This window comes from Ovis aries, chromosome 7 (genome assembly GCF_016772045.2).
Source record: "Ovis aries strain OAR_USU_Benz2616 breed Rambouillet chromosome 7, ARS-UI_Ramb_v3.0, whole genome shotgun sequence".
Taxonomy (NCBI): domain Eukaryota; kingdom Metazoa; phylum Chordata; class Mammalia; order Artiodactyla; family Bovidae; genus Ovis; species Ovis aries.
In genome coordinates, this window is record NC_056060.1 from 24,326,662 (window position 1) to 24,341,727 (window position 15,066).

A 15,066-nucleotide genomic window follows, 5' to 3' on the forward strand; every position below is an offset into this window, starting at 1 on the left:
ATTTTGTTTCCTCATTCCACAGCCTAATCCCAGAACTGTCCCCACCCACTAATACTCACACAATCTTGTCATAGGGCAACTATTACCACTCCCAAGGTGTCACAAACAGCGGGCTCCACTGCAATGTCAGGGCAATGCAGCCAGGCTGCGCTCTTTCCTCACTGGTGCCTGGGCTTGGTTAAGTCTGGAGAAGCAGCCTTCTCAAGTGGGAACAAAAATGAGTGTGAGGCGCACACCCATCCCGGCACTATGTGAATTTGGGGTGAGTTTTCTTAGTATTGCAGCTCTGGTCAATTTCTAGTTTCTCTAGCGGCTAGCAAGCTGTCGGGTTGGTGCTACTGGGTGCCCTCGTTTTCCTGGGCTTTTCTCAAGCCCACCTGAACTTGCCATTTTTGCACAATTGCAAAGATCATAAACGGTGGGGGTTGCGCACAACCAGAGCTTCTGCAAGCGCGCCGCAGCTGCGATCAAAGGTCGGCAGGGCTGCCGAGAGGCTGAGCCTGCGCAGTATCGCTCCCGCCTTGGAAAGGGTGGTTGCAACGCGGGATCGTTACACCGGCTAGCTCACAAGAGGCGGGAAAACCTTAGCTTGGGTCGCCGTGTCCCTCCCTCTTCCTGCCCTGTCCACCCCGTCTGCCCAGCCAGTCCGTCCTCCTCAGGCGCCTAGGCCCCGGGGGAGGGGGATGAGCAGGGCCCTGGGCTTCTGACTCATCATCTCCAACCCCTTTCTCGCGCGCGCTCCAAGTCTCAGGACTTTGGACCTGGGCACTGTGGGAGGGGGCACGGAGACAGCATCTGGGAAACCCCAGCTCTGCCGAGGGGCAGCCCTCAACCCCAGCCGGTCTCCGAAGCTACCAGATGGAGGAATATAGAACCCCAGTCAGTTCTCAGTTACCGAGGTTGGAGTGGTGGCGCCCCCGTGTAAAACTGCCCTCCCGGCTCCTCCCTGCACGCGGGGCCAGTGGTCGCGTCCGAGGAAACGCTCGTCTAGGCCCAGATTTCCAGCGCCTCGCGTCACTCAGCAGATGCACAGCGCCCCCACCACAGAAGGAAAGGCTCTTTATTTCCCAGCAGGCCACGGGGCGGCGAGGCATCCTGGGATTTGTAGTTTCTGCTAGAGTAGAAAGGCACCAGATCGAAGTGAGAGAACGGAAGCACCAGTGGTGAATGGATCTCAGAGAGTGGGCGTGTACAGGAACCCGGGTTTGGAGTGAATGGGATTGTGAAAGGTGGAAATCTTGGAAACAGTGAGATGAGGCAGATGTGAAGCTGGGGAGGCAGTGGGTAAGAATGGAAGGGAGGAAATGGATCTAGCTGAAAGTTAGTTTAAGGATGTCTTATCTTGCAGGCAGTCAGATTCTCAGGGCTGTGAGGTGATGGCAGACTCACTCTAGGTGTTGCTTTCCCCAGCAGGGAAGGGTAAAGCAAGGGGCCTAGTCAGAGGGAAAATTGAAGGCACTCCACAAGACTTCATGTATGTGTCGGGGGACTCCATCTAGTTGGAGTTCAGGGGGATGCGGTGCAGGAGAGTCTGGAGAATGTTCCCATCGGATAGGAGGGCAGCACATGTCTGCTTCCACTTGCCAGCTCACTCATTTGTTCTCTTTGCTGTGCTAGCCACTGTGGGACCAGTCTCCAACTCAGGAACTTCCTCCAACTCTGAGAGGCCCTGAAAACCAGACAGTTGTGAGGTGAGCAAACATCAAGGGTGAGAAAGGAGGAATCCCAGAGAGATGCAGCTTCCTCCTCTCCCATTTTTTCCCTTATGTTCACATAGTCCTTCCAGTATTTAGTCACATTCCTAATGCTCTCCCACATTTCTAGCCCCAACCATTTAGATACTCAGTTTCCTGTTACTCATCACTAGGAGAAAGGGAAAGTGAAGTCGCTCAGTCGTGTTCGACTCTTTGTGGATCCCATGGACTGTAGCCTACCAGGCTCCTCAGTCCATGGAATTTTCCAGGCAAGAGTACTGGAGTGGGTTGCCATTTCCTTCTCCAGGAGATCTTCCCAACCCAAGGATCGAACCCAGGTCTCCCGCACTGCAGGCAAACGCTTTACCATCTGAGTCTCCTAGCCATCACTAGGAGAGACATGTCCAAAGCCAGAAAACTAATAAGTTTCAGTTTAACAACCCCTCCTGCCCCACCACATTATTCTCCCTTAAGTACCATTGACCAGAATAGCCAGTGAAAAAATAAGTTTCTAGCTCTCTGCTTCCTCCCAGCCCTCAATACCTCCTGTAGCTCCTGGTAGCGAAGACTCTGGCTTCTGCAGCATCTTGGCTTCCTCTGGCTCAGCAGGAACAGGGAGTATGCTGAGACCAGCACTCCCCCTAGGGTGAAGGCCTCAGCGCTGAGCTCCAGCACCAACAAGCCAGCTAGCTGTAGGTAGATGGGGCTGAGGGTGTGCTGCAGGGGACCCTGCACTTATCTGCCCTTGTCCTTTCCCCTCCTCTTGCCTCCACATCCTCCCACATTCTCCTTTATTCACTTGTACCTCGGAGGGGATGGTTCGGGCAGACATCAAGGCTGTCTTCATCACCTCAACCACCAATGCGATGAAGCCCGAGATCAGATTAAAGGTGTTGAATATCATCATGGCGCGCACCTGCCAGTGAGCCAGTTGAGTCCTGCCAGCCTAGGGGACTCATTGGAACCTCAAGCCCCACCTGTAGCCTAGCTGAAAACAAAACTCAGCTCCTATTCCTCCACCTCCAAACAAGACCATCAGCCCTTTAACTTTCTTATTTTACCCCCTCAGGGTTTTAGGCCAGTCATGGGCAGAGAGCTGACATAATTAGTCAACAGTTAGAAATTCACTTCCTAGACTGAGATGTGCATGTGTGTATGTGTTTCAGGGGGTGGGAGAATAGTACTACATTCTTTTCCCCCTCTCACCTTCCAGAGACGGGGTGCTCTGCGCAGCTCAAGAGTAACAATCCCAGTGAGGAGACCCTGAATGATGAGAAAGGCAAGTGGTGAGGTCTGGCTTGTTAGAGAGGGGCCCTTCCTTCTACCCTCCCACGTGGTAGTTCTTACCAGTATGCCAGGCCCAAGTGGCAGTGCTGTGGTCATGTGACAAGCAGAGTTCAGGCAGGCTACTGAGACAGCAAAGGGCACCATAGCCACTGCCAGCCATAGCTGGCTCACCTGGAGGCCAGATGCAGTGTAGTTGAAGGGAAACTGTCAGGAACTCCCTTCCTCCCAATCTTTGCCTCGTACATAGATCAGCGATTGGGAAGAATGCATAGTGCCAGAGAGTAGTCAACCAAGGGCCATAAGGAGAAGGAGATATCATTTAATTTTTTCCTGCCTCATGCTGTAGTTCAGTTACTTACCTGTGTGTTTTCCCCATATGGAGAATCTACTTGGAGATTAAGAGTCTTGCCTTGTTTATTCAATATTTCCTCCACCCTCCTCCCACTCAGCCTAGCATAGTTTCAGGCACGTGATAAGTGCTTACAAAACATGTGTAGAACTGAATTGGGGGTACAAGTGAACATGCTGAAGGTCGGGGTGGGGCAGCTTGGCCTCACCGCCAGCACCAGGAGGCGCCCACTCTGCCTGTGCCTGGCCCAGTGCTGTAGCTTTTCCAGACGAAGGCTAGGTCTCTCTTGCTGACCAGCTCTGTCCTCCATGGCTCCCTTGACCACTAGAGCTCCGTGATTTCTAGCCTGGGGAAAATGCAGTATGACACCCATCAGAAGACAGGACATCCAGCAACATCTCTTTCAGCTGCCCCTCTGCCTGCTTTCAGTATCCAGGAAGTTGAGACTTAGGGTCCTTACACCTACCTAGTCTGAAGCAGCTGCTCCAAAGGGATGGGTCCCAATCGGGCCTGGAGTTCCTGGCGGGGCCCCTGGTAGCTCAGAGCAGATGACAAACTTGTCCTGGCAGAGACAGGCTATCAGGGCTGAGGTGTGGTGGGGCAAAGGTCCCTATGAGGGCCTATGGATCCAGGGAGTGGCGGTGGGTAGACACTAGCCTCAGTTCACTCTACAAGACACCTTGCCCTATCTCATTCTGTTCCCATTTCCTGTTGACCCCGTCTCTGCCCATCCTTGGTGCCTCTTCTGATCACTCACCTTATCCACATGGATACTATGACCTTGGGCTCCAATGTCCCATTTCCACCTAATCTTTTTCCTTTTTTAGGGGGCTTCCTCCTTAAATTACTTGTCATTCTGTAGGGAAATCCCACCTCACTCTCTGGATTAGTCCCATCATTACCACTTGAAGGTTTTTTCCAAGACCAGCTAAGACCTAGCTTCTTATCTCTCACTTTCTGGACAATTTCTCCTCTCTCATTCCTTTCTTGAAGGATTTATTCTGGATTGGGCACTGACTAAGTGGATGGAGAGCTCTATTTATAGTAGGGATTGTTTTTGACTCAGTGATAACCTGTAGTTAGACATGTTAGAAGACTGGTCCTTAAATGGTCAGCCTTGGAAAGGACACTATTGCAACAATTAATATTTTTGAGGGACAGACGTTGCCTTGCAGCCAGGCAAGCTCTGACCCTTTCCCAGCTGTGTGGCCTTGGATACATTATTCTACCAATTTGAACCTCAGTTTGTTGAAACTGAGTGATTAAAAGGGGGACAGTAATATGACTGGGAAGGGTTGTTGACTCAGGGTGGGTACCATTAATGATGCTGATTAGTTTATACTGATATACCTGATGCCATTACAGCACTTATTCAGAAGCTAAGCTGGGGTCATTTATTTCTACACACCAGGGAGGCCTGGTGTGCTGCAGTTCCTGGGGTCGCAAAGAGTCAGACATGACTTAGCTACTGAACAGCAATAAAGAAGCAGAATCACCTGGGCCCAAATATATATTCTGTAGATCAAAAGTAGGAAAAGCCCACCTTGGTGCAAGCCTGACTTCTGGAGGCAACCAGATTTATGTTCAAATCCCAGATCAACCCAGGTGACCTTGGGCAAGTTACTTAATCTCTGTTTTCTTATCATTAAAGGCAAATTAATACCAATCTCAAGGGGTTGCCTTAAGTATTAAAAGAGAAAATGCATATGAACCTATTCAGTTCAGCACCTGGCACCTACACGATCAATAAATGTGAGTCGCTATTATTAATTGATGACAGAAGACTGAGCCAGAAGACCCCAGGAGTTAGAACTAGGAGGCAGGGTCCTGGGAGGCAAGTGGCCTTCTATGTGAGCCACTTTTGCCCTGTTCAGTGCTGCGCCAACTCACTGAAACACTGTGCCCCCTCTTCTTTACTGGGCAGTGAGAATCACATTTAAAGGGATCTTGAGAACTGTTCTGTCTACTCTCTCTATCCTTATGTATATTAATTTTATTTTGTGGTGATGGCCTGACAGAATGTGAGATGTTGGGCTTGCACTGAGTATCCCATAACTGGTAGGCCAGTGGAAAGAGTCTAGCCTCATTTTCCTTACCTGTAAATGCAGACTAATTATAGAAGTGTTATTGGAAGGATTGTATACTATTAAATATGTGATCAGGCATTCAGTGAAATATTGATCAAATCTAAGTGTCCAGTTTACAAATTTGTAGTCCCTGTCTAGATTACAATCTCCTCGAGGGAGAGTACCACATTCCCCTACTGTGTTCATCCCCCACGGCCCTGAGCATAGTGGTTGGTACTTAGTAAGCACTCAGTAAATATTTGTTGTATTGAAGAGCCATTAAAGTAACTTAAGGAATGGAAAAATAGAACTCGAGAGGAAGGAGCAGGAATTGTTTATCGAGAACAGAAAGGACCGAACAGTAACTTTAATGTTTCTTAACACGGCCGACATTAACTATCTCTAAAATCGCCCCTCCTCCTCCCCCAAAAGAGAGACAGAAATTGTAAGGGAGAGGCTTTGAGATAAAACCCCAGGAAGAACTTCCCGAGTCTGTGCATGTTGGGGCAGAAAGAGCGGCAGAGCCAGCTCCTTCCCTGGTATGTCCGGGTTTAGGGTGGGAGGGGCAGTCCTGCTTGGAGGCTGGGGGAAGGACGAGATGACCTTTCAAAATCTCTTCCAGTCTCCTGTTGGAATCATCCGTGCGCCCCACCCCCGTTCCCCCCCTCCTCCGACAGCGCCCCCAGTCTCCAAACGGCCCGCACCCCGCCCCTGGCGGCCGCCTCTCGTGGCTCCCGGGGTCCCCTGCTCCCTGTCCCCGGAGCCGGAGCCCCGCTCCCGCTCCCGCTCCCGTGCGGCTCCCAGCCCCGCCGCGCCGCCCCCCGCATGCTAATGGCCGGGCCGCCTCCCGCCGCACACAATGCGGGCCGGGGCCGGGGGCGGGGGACCGGGGAGGGGGCGGGGGCCGGGCCGGGGGCGGGGGGGCCGGGGCCCGGCGCATCTCCCCCGGCCCCACGTAACGCTGACGCCCGCGCCGCCGGCCCGCCGCCCGCCGCCGCCGCCGCCGCCCGCTCCGCCGCCGCCCGCCCGGGGCTCGTGAGTAGCCGCTCCCCCCACTCCCGGCCCCCCCTCAGCCACCCGGCCCCCGCCCCCGGCCCCCGCCCCCCCTCCGGAGGGGGGGCCCCCGCTACGCGCGCCCGGCTCGGAGCAGGTGCAGGGGGCGGGGGCGGGGGAGGGGCGCCGGCTCGGCCCCAAGCAAACTTCGCCCAGAGCTCCTGGGGGGGCGGGGTGGGGGCGGCGGCCACGGAAGCCTGAGAGCTAGGGGGGCCTCGAAGGAGGGGGGGCAGGTGGGGGAGTCGGGAAAGCGGACACCAAAGGGGAAAGGCCAGCGGGGGTGGGGGGGCGGTCGTCTTTGTAGGGGCCCGAAGGCAGGGCGCGAGGGGCCTGGGGGTGCCGGGCGGCCGAACTGGGAACCAGAGTGGATGAGTGCCCCCCGGCCCAGGTAGGGCTGATGGAGGAGGAGGGGGAAGGGACCCAAACTCTCCGGGAGCGGGGGATGGGGGAGGGGAGAGGATGGGGGGGTGCTTCCCTCTCTGCGTCCCAAACAAAGTGTCACAAAGAGCTCGGCCGGCGGCAGCGGCGGAGGCGGCTGCAACTCAGCTTTTGTTCTCCGGGCCCGGGTAGCTGAGCCTTGGCCTCCCAGTCTCCCAACCCTGTCCCCCATCATCCTTCTGGTTTATCTTCCCCGGGAGGGGCCCGGGGTGCTGCTAGAAGAACCTCTTGTGCAAGATCAAAGGTCTTGCCCTACTTGCCAACCTACTTCTGGGAGGGAGATTTTCCCAGAGGCTTTCCTACCCACTCCCCACCCCCTTATCTGAGAACTGAGGTTCATATGGGTGCTGAGACCCTGACCTTTCTAGGGTCAGCTCCAGCTAAGGGGGCTTAGGGCTGGCTGCATGCCCTTCCCCCAGATCCAGGTCCTTTGCAACTTTCAGAAGAGGGGTCAACTTGGGACATGCCTCTGGGATAAGATTCACTATGGTGGGGTGGCTGTAGGTGAGCAGGTGTACTTCCCTCTCACCTCCTGCTGTCCATTTGAAACCCACAACTGAGGTCTGTAACCCCCACTCAGGGTAGTGAGGATGGAAGGAAGCAGGCTTTACCAAGAGCTCAGTCTAAAAGGTGGGCAGGCTGTGCTGTGAGGTCAGTTTTAGGGGAGCCACCTGAGCAGCACAGCTCAGAGGACCATGGAAAGGAGGCCATAAAAGTGAACTAGTGGCGTGTCCATGTGATAAAGGTGGTCTTGACTCTAACCACCTAAGAACTTCCCTTTCAACTCCATCTAGTACAGCATTAATCATAATTGTTAGAGGACTTGGAGGGCGTGAACATTCTCAGAGGGAAAAACATCAAGTGTAGAGATGACCGGAGACAGAGATCTAGTCACTGTCCTGCAGGCCCTATACTTCAAGTCCTGACCATTGCCCCTTACACTTTGACCCTAAAAGGTTTGGAAACACAAAGTTTGAGAGAGAATCTTCATGGTCCTCCAGACAGCAGATGCATCTATATACTTGTCCCTGTTGTTTCTAAGAGTCTTCTCACCAACCCTTGATGGTCCACACCCCCTTTCCCACCAGGTCTCCTAGCATATAAAAGGAATTGGCCTATTGCTTTGGAAAGATTTTGGATCCCTATCCCTGGCCCTACATCCCTGTAGAACCCAAATAAGGGCAAAATAACCCTTGATTCCCACTGAGGGTGGGGAGTAGGTCAGTGCTACTGCCTGGCTAAGTCTCATGGTTGGTGTTTAGGGCCTGAGTATAGAAAACTCTGATTATTGCCCACGGGCAATGCATGCGTGATCTGGGTTCCAGGTCATTTCATAAAATCTGGGGCTCTGGGTTCTGTCAGTGCTTTCTCCGACTGAGAAAAACTTGTGGGATCAGGTTCTTGGGACCTCTTTGGTAAGGAGATGATTCTGGAGATCCTGACTGAGCCTAGGAGGTTCTCTCAGTGGGTTTTGTTGATTTGAGGCTACCCTCTGGGGAAACTTTCCCTGCTGGGAATTCAGCTTCACTTTGAGCCTTCTTGTATATCACTGCATTTCCGTCCTGGAAAACTGCTACGTGCAAAGTAGTGCTTTTGTTTTGTTTTGGGGAGGAAGCTTTGCCCAATTCCTACTCTACTTGCTTTGGTATGAGATCAGCCTCCCAGGAGGTATTTTGTTTACTATCCTATAAGCGGTTTTAAGGGCCCTAGAATCTTCTCAGAATCAGGGTATGTGCCCATAGGTTAGTCAGCTATGACCATGCAGTATTCCCAGCCTCCTCCCCCTCCTCCCCCACCATCTGCTTCCTCTGAATATACCAGATTGGCTGTACACCAGGATGTTCCGGGAATCCCCAGGAGAGCAACAGAATGTGATGGACCCAAATATGATGCCTCAGTAACTCATTCCAGGATGTACAAACTGTAACTGTCAGAACACTCCTTATAGCTAATTAAAATTCTTCTAGTTACATCTATTTTCTGTTACATCTGTCTATTTTCAGTGACATCCAAAAGGCCAAAATAATCCCTCTGGTACCACTGGTTTTTTTTCCCCCCTCTATGGTTTCCAGATAAGAATTTTTAAAAATCCTCTGGCTTTTCTTGTTGCCTTATGTGAGGTGCTAAAATGGCAAATATGGCCCCTCTAGCACTTCATTGCTCTATGGTATGGAGGTGGCCAAAAAGGCGCCTCTGGTAGCCCACTGCACTCTCCATGGTACTGAAGGGATGACCATCTGTTTCAACATCTCTCTGGGGTCCAGAAGAGTCCTATGACTCAGAACCACAAAACTTTTGAACTGGAGGGGACCATCAGTATAAATTAGTCTAATCCCCTTATTTTACAGATGAGTAAACTGGGAAGTTAAGTGATTTACTGAAGATTGCAGGGCTATTAATGATCTGACTGGGCCCACAATAGTCTTGTACCCCTCAGTCCTACACTAATTCATCTTTCATTATATTACTTAGTGAACTCAACAAGGATCTTGGTCTCAGGAAAGGGGCTTATTTGGAGGATCCAGAAGATGAGAGTGGATACCTTAATTTGAAGCTGCAGAAATAAAGATATTAAAAGTTGTGGTGGAGGTTGTTTAGTGACCTTGGACAAAGACATTTTGTTAATTAATTTCCTGTTAATAAAATTCCCATCACCCAGATTCCACTTGTAACAGGTACCTGACCCTTCATGGAATCTTGTCCCATCTACTAAACATCAAAAATTAAAGCATCCTTGGGTCTCCAGAGCCTTTTTTCTTTGCAGGGCTGACCCTAGCTCAGTTCTCTACTGTTAAAATTCCTTAAGCAAAATATTGCTGAATCCTTTTCTTTCTCAGTAACCTATTTCAGTTTCACAATGCCTATTGTAAGGAGGTTCTTTATACCTCAAACATTCTTTCTGTCTCAGGCCAAAAAAAAAAAAAAAAAAAAATCAGGTAAGGTCCACATTTGTCTAGCTTTGACCACATACAGTTCTTTATGTAAGCAGGATAGACTAGATGACTTCTGGTCATTCTCCTAGGCCTGTTTCCATGAATCTTAGTTGTGGGGTTGCTTCTAAGTCCTAAAGCTAACCTTCTCTGCAGCTTAGAATCAGGAGATCCTTGCCCCCCCACCCCCACCCCCAAGTCCTCTTCCTCTCAGTGCTCTTCTCCTTCCTCAGAACTGGAGCTCTGCACATCCCAGGCCCAGGGAATTTTAGCCTGGAGAATTTTAACCCTTTTCAGCTCAGAGCATGTGCTGAGCCCCTATCTGTGCAGATGGCCCAGCCCCGCCCCCCGTCCCTCACTCCAGCCTCTTGAGCTCAGAGCCAGTGTAATCCTCCTCTTGTGTGAGGGAGCCTCTCCCCTGCAGAGAGGAGGAAAGCCTGCCTCGGAACAGCCCTGGACAAAGGGGCTGAGATGCCCCATCAAACTGCAGGCTCCAAGGTTTGAAACGAGGGGATGAATTCTATCCGGTATTTGCAGTTTTTAACCCCTTCCCAAGGCCAGCAGCGCCCCTTAACTTCCACTCCTCCCCCAACTCTCTCTTCATTCCCTTTTCCTCTGGCTCTCTCCCCCTTCATGCCCCTCCCCCTCTGTCTGTCTCCAGACTCTGCTGCTGGGAGGTGTTTCTCTCCCATGCATGAATGAGTCTCTGTAATGAATGGAAATGAATGGATCAGGAATCCAGGCGGAGGGAGGAAGAATGAGGGGGAAAGACAGAAAGACAGGGTAAAGGCAGAAGGAAGAACTGTGGAGCCTGGAAGAATGTTTGGCTGGCTGGTCAGTTAGGGGTCTGAGAGCAACTGGTCCCACTTGGATAGCTGAGGAGCATGGCAAGCCGACCCCACTTGCTTTTCCCACTGCACAGCCCAGTCTAAATGAGAGACGAGTATACTGTGATGGTCTCTTCCACCACCAGGGTGGCAGAGACGTGGGGGTGGGGTGGGGGCGTGGTGGTGGTGGTGGTGGTGGTGGTGGTGATGGTTGTTCTGGATAAGGCATTTAAAATGAAAAATTTAGGGGGAAGAAATCTGGGTTATTAGGGAGCCTTGTGAACAAATAAAGTAGTACAAGTTTTGAAAACAGCAGCCTCCTCCTGTCTCAGGATGTAAGGGAGGAGAAGGGATAGATCCCAGGGTGCTAAGAGCTTGGGGCTCTCCGGAAGAGGCTGGGGTTAGGGGTGACTTTTTCCACTGCTGAAAATCAGGGCTCATCCTTTGCTCCAAATCTGTCTCTCTTGCTTTAGCTCTTCAGCACCTGTTGCCTTCACTAGCAGCTTTCCCCCCTCTTCCGTACACTCCTCAGAACCAAAGAATGTGAAGGGGGTCCATGGAGGTGAGTGAGGCTCTGGCCTGAACCTACAAGTACCTGCAACTATACTTCCTCCCCTCCCTACCTCTCTTTTGTCTCTCTGGCCTCCCATTATTATTTCCGTGGTCCCAAAAGCTCAGTTCCCATTCATCCCCCAACTTCCTCGAGGTGAGTGGGAGGGGCCCCCGGTGTTCTTGGTTCAGGCCCCGACCCACCCTCTCTTGGGTTCCTCTGGCTCTCCGTATCCATGTCTCCCCCACAGCTCTCCCTTCTCCACCCTTCGCTCTGTTCACATCTTTCTCCACAGGGCTCACGTCCCCGCGCCCCGGTCGGCCACCTAGCGCCGTCGCCCCCGGCTTTCGACGGCGAACTGGATCTGCAGCGCTACTCCAACGGGCCAGGCGTGGGCGCTGGGTCTCCAGGGATGGGAGCAGTGGGTTGGTCTGAGAGTCGCGCAGGTGAACGGCGCTTCCCCTGCCCTGTATGCGGGAAGCGCTTCCGCTTCAACTCTATCCTGGCTTTGCACCTGCGGGCGCACCCAGGCGCCCAGGCCTTCCAGTGCCCGCACTGTGGCCACCGTGCTGCGCAGCGTGCGCTGCTGCGCTCACACCTGCGCACGCACCAGCCCGAGCGCCCGCGAAGCCCCGCAGCGCGCCTGTTGCTGGAGTTGGAGGAGCGCGCTCTACTGCGGGAGGCCCGGCTGGGGCGACCTCGAAGCTCAGGGGGCCTGCAGGCCACCCCTGCCACCGAGGGCCTGGCGCGACCCCAGGCTCCTTCGTCGTCCGCCTTCCGTTGCCCCTTCTGCAAAGGCAAATTTCGCACCGCGGCAGAGCGCGAACGCCACCTGCACATTCTGCACAGGCCCTGGAAGTGCGGCCTGTGCAGTTTCGGCTCCAGCCAGGAGGAGGAGCTGCTGCACCACAGCCTGACCGCCCACGGAGCTCCCGAGCGCCCCCTGGCGGCCACCTCGGCTGCGCCCCAGCCTCAACCTCCACCCCAGCCTGAACCTAGATCGGTCCCCGAGCCAGAGCCGGAGCCTGAAAGTGAGGCAACCCCCGCCCCCGCTCCTGCTGCTCCCGAGGAGCCCCCAGCGCCTCCGGAGTTCCGCTGTCAAGTGTGTGGCCAGAGCTTTACGCAGTCCTGGTTTCTCAAGGGTCACATGCGCAAGCACAAGGCCTCCTTCGATCATGCATGTCCTGTTTGTGGCCGCTGCTTCAAGGAGCCCTGGTTCCTAAAGAACCACATGAAAGTGCACGCCAGCAAGCTGGGCCCACTGCGTGCTCCGGGGCCTGGTTCCGGGCCTGCCCGGGCCCCCCAGCCTCCTGACCTGGGCCTACTTGCCTACGAGCCTCTGGGCCCTGCGCTCCTCTTGGCCCCAGCGCCCACCCCCGCTGAGCGCCGTGAGCCTCCGAGCCTCCTGGGCTACCTGAGCCTGCGAGCCGGCGAGGCGCGGCCCAATGGTGAGGGCGCTGAGCCTGGGGCTGGCCGCAGCTTTGGAAGCTTCCGCCCACTGCCCTCTGCTCTCCCAGCCCGGGCTCGCCGGCACCGCGCCGAGGAGCCAGACGAAGAAGAGGAGGTGGTGGAGGCAGAGGAAGAGACCTGGGCCCGGAGCAGGGCGGTGGGCCCTCTGGCTTCACTGCCCCCGCGCCCAGGTGAGGCCTCAGGGCACTCTGCGCCTGCCGCGGGGGCCCAGGCGAGGTCCACCGCCACGCAGGGTATGTAAGGATCTCCTCTAAGGTGTTCCACATTGTGGCCCACTCTGACGCCACCACTGCCCTGCCTGCTTTTAAAAAGGGCCTGCCTCATTTCTCGGTTTTCCTCCCGTAGAGGCTTTACTCCCCTTTGAGGGCACAATCCAACTCAGAGCAAGTCGAACCTCTCAGGTTCCCGCAAACATTTCGTTTCCTCCTGGGCTGGGAGGGGAAGCAGTCCTGTGGGTGGTATGGGGGCACGCAGACCTAATAGAGTTAGGGCAACGGATCCCTCTGACTTTTTTTTAACGCGTGTATTGCAGAAGAGAATGGGCTGTTAGTTGGAGGGGCCCGGCCTGAAGGGGGCCGGGGGGCCACCGGCAAGGATTGCCCCTTTTGTGGAAAATCTTTCCGCTCAGCGCATCACCTCAAAGTGCACCTGCGAGTGCACACAGGTGAGGGGGCCAACCTCCGGGATGGGGAGGGGGCTGAGGCCAGGAAGCGGGGTGAGGGGTGCGGGTGAGAGCTGCGAGAAACACCTCTTAATTAAAATCAGAAGGGTGGGTGAGGCAGTGTTTTTTTCCCTTGCCCAAAGCCTGTACATGGAGTGAAATGCGGGTCGGGGCGGACAGTGATCGTGACTCTGGCATTATCGCACCCCTCCTCCCCAGGCGAGCGCCCCTACAAGTGTCCACACTGCGACTACGCGGGCACCCAGTCCGGCTCGCTCAAGTATCACCTGCAGCGCCACCACCGGGAGCAGAAGAGTGGAGCCGGCCCCGGGCCACCCCCAGAGCCGCCGCCCCCTTCCCAGCGGGGTTCGGTCCAGTCGTCCGGAGCCAAGGCGGCTCCGCAGTCTGCGACCTGGGTAGAGGGCAGAGCGAGCCCCCGGCCTCCCGCGAGTGGCGGCGCGCCGGGGTCCCGTCGGAAGCCCGCTAGCCCCGGGAGGACCCTGCGCAACGGGCGAGGCGGTGAGGCCGAGCCCCTGGACCTGTCCCTGCGGGCGGGGCCGGGAGGCGAGGCTGGGCCAGGGGGTGCCCTCCACCGATGCCTCTTCTGTCCCTTCGCCACTGGAGCCCCCGAGCTCATGGCCTTGCACCTCCAAGTGCACCACAGCCGCAGGGCTCGGGGCCGCAGGCCGCCCCAGGCCGATGCATCCCCGCCCTATGCCCGAGCACCATCAGGAGAGACCCCTCCCACTCCTCCGCAGGAAGGGGAGGAGGGCCCCGGGCTGTTGAGATCCGGAGAGGCTGGGCTAGGGGGCCAAGAAAGGTAGGGAGCCCTCTTAGGGGGCCGTTAGCTTAGTTTACCCCGCCGGAGCGGGGCAGCGGTAGAGGTAGTTGGGTAGAGCAGCCAGCAGGGGGCAGCGTGGGACCCATATCCCAGCCCCGGGCGGACCAGAGGTGGAGGGGCAGAGAGCGTGAGGAGGGTGGGCGGGCGACACCCACCCAGCCCAGGGGAGAGTCACAGTGCCTTAGCAGTGGCAGGGGTGAGGATCAAAGAACGGGGTCCCAGGGCTGGCAGAGAGGACTGTTCCTGCTGAGGGGCGGCTCTGCCAGCCTTTGCTGGTCCATAGGCGTGAGAGTTTATTTTTGTACAATGGGTGGGGGTGGGGGGCACTGCACCCTTCTAGCCCCTTCAGGGGCCCTGTAGACGTCGCTATTTTTGGTACGATTCCTGTCATCCCTGTCGCAGAGTTGTGTCCCCAATAAACAGGTGTCTTGAGACACAGGGCACTGTGTCTGCCTGCCTATGTCCTGTCCTTGGGCCACTGCATCCAGAAAAGAGTCCTTTCTTCAGGCACTTTTTACCACCCAAAGAGCTTGGTAAGAAGCTTGGGCTTTACCCTCAGGCTTTGGCTTCAGTGGCTCTGGGGTGGGGCCCATGAATTAGTATTTTAACAAGTAGCCTATTGTTCTCCTGTACTGTGATCTGAGAATGCCGTCTTGAGAAACTGCTGGATGGTGCTAGTAGACCCCAGCTTGACTGTGACCAGCTCAGCCTCAGGAAGTGCATGCAGAATGAGAGGAGGAACGTCAGGCCTCTGGAGGCCTCTCCTCTGGGAGGGTGCACGTTCACCCAGGCCCAGCTTTGTGCCAGAAAGGGGGTACAGTGTACCTTGCAGCCTTGGCTTTATTTTCTGTGTTCTAGTTAACGATCGGGTGAGTGGAAGTGCTCAAGTTAGTGGTATCA

General features: G+C 55.0%; 2 protein-coding genes across 11 annotated transcripts; one reads left to right on the forward strand and one right to left on the reverse strand.

Moving 5' to 3' along the window:
- Nucleotides 1-180: 180 nt before the first annotated feature.
- ZNF219 (zinc finger protein 219) lies at nucleotides 181-14,605 on the forward strand. Of its 7 annotated transcripts, XM_042252184.1 has the most exons (6): nucleotides 181-262; nucleotides 1,618-1,691; nucleotides 11,118-11,206; nucleotides 11,490-12,897; nucleotides 13,197-13,328; nucleotides 13,545-14,605. In XM_042252184.1, exons 3-6 carry the CDS (start codon nucleotides 11,201-11,203, stop codon nucleotides 14,147-14,149), a joined length of 2,151 nt encoding a protein of 716 aa, XP_042108118.1. In that variant the 5' UTR covers nucleotides 181-262; nucleotides 1,618-1,691; nucleotides 11,118-11,200; the 3' UTR covers nucleotides 14,150-14,605. The 7 variants fall into 7 exon arrangements, with proteins under 7 accessions (XP_042108118.1, XP_042108120.1, XP_042108117.1 ...); XM_042252186.1 differs by lacking the exon at nucleotides 1,618-1,691; XM_042252183.1 differs by lacking the exons at nucleotides 181-262; nucleotides 1,618-1,691 and adding an exon at nucleotides 5,891-5,935.
- On the reverse strand, nucleotides 1,043-3,917 carry TMEM253 (transmembrane protein 253). Of its 4 annotated transcripts, XM_027970097.2 has the most exons (7): nucleotides 3,797-3,917; nucleotides 3,539-3,676; nucleotides 3,042-3,152; nucleotides 2,901-2,957; nucleotides 2,500-2,610; nucleotides 2,238-2,384; nucleotides 1,043-1,669 (listed from the first exon to the last, which is right to left on the reverse strand). In XM_027970097.2, the coding sequence occupies exons 2-7, from the start codon at nucleotides 3,638-3,640 to the stop codon at nucleotides 1,589-1,591; spliced, it is 609 nt and encodes a 202-aa protein (XP_027825898.2). In that variant the 5' UTR covers nucleotides 3,641-3,676; nucleotides 3,797-3,917; the 3' UTR covers nucleotides 1,043-1,588. The 4 variants fall into 4 exon arrangements, with proteins under 4 accessions (XP_027825898.2, XP_060275007.1, XP_042108123.1 ...); XM_060419024.1 differs by lacking the exon at nucleotides 3,539-3,676; XM_042252189.1 differs by lacking the exon at nucleotides 2,500-2,610.
- Nucleotides 14,606-15,066: the final 461 nt, after the last annotated feature.

Excerpts from the sequence above, each read along its gene's own strand:
- TMEM253 (XM_027970097.2), bottom strand. The coding sequence starts at position 3,640 with ATGGAGGACAGAGCTGGTCAGCAAGAGAGACCTAGCCTTCGTCTGGAA. Across the intron at positions 2,958-3,041 it reads CACTTGGGCCTGGCATACTG|GGTCTCCTCACTGGGATTGT; the intron begins GTAAGAACTACC and ends CTCATCATTCAG. Across the intron at positions 1,670-2,237 it reads GCTACCAGGAGCTACAGGAG|GGCCTCTCAGAGTTGGAGGA; the intron begins GTATTGAGGGCT and ends TCTGGTTTTCAG.
- ZNF219 (XM_042252184.1), top strand. Across the intron at positions 12,898-13,196 it reads GAGGTCCACCGCCACGCAGG|AAGAGAATGGGCTGTTAGTT; the intron begins GTATGTAAGGAT and ends CGTGTATTGCAG. Across the intron at positions 13,329-13,544 it reads GCACCTGCGAGTGCACACAG|GCGAGCGCCCCTACAAGTGT; the intron begins GTGAGGGGGCCA and ends CCTCCTCCCCAG.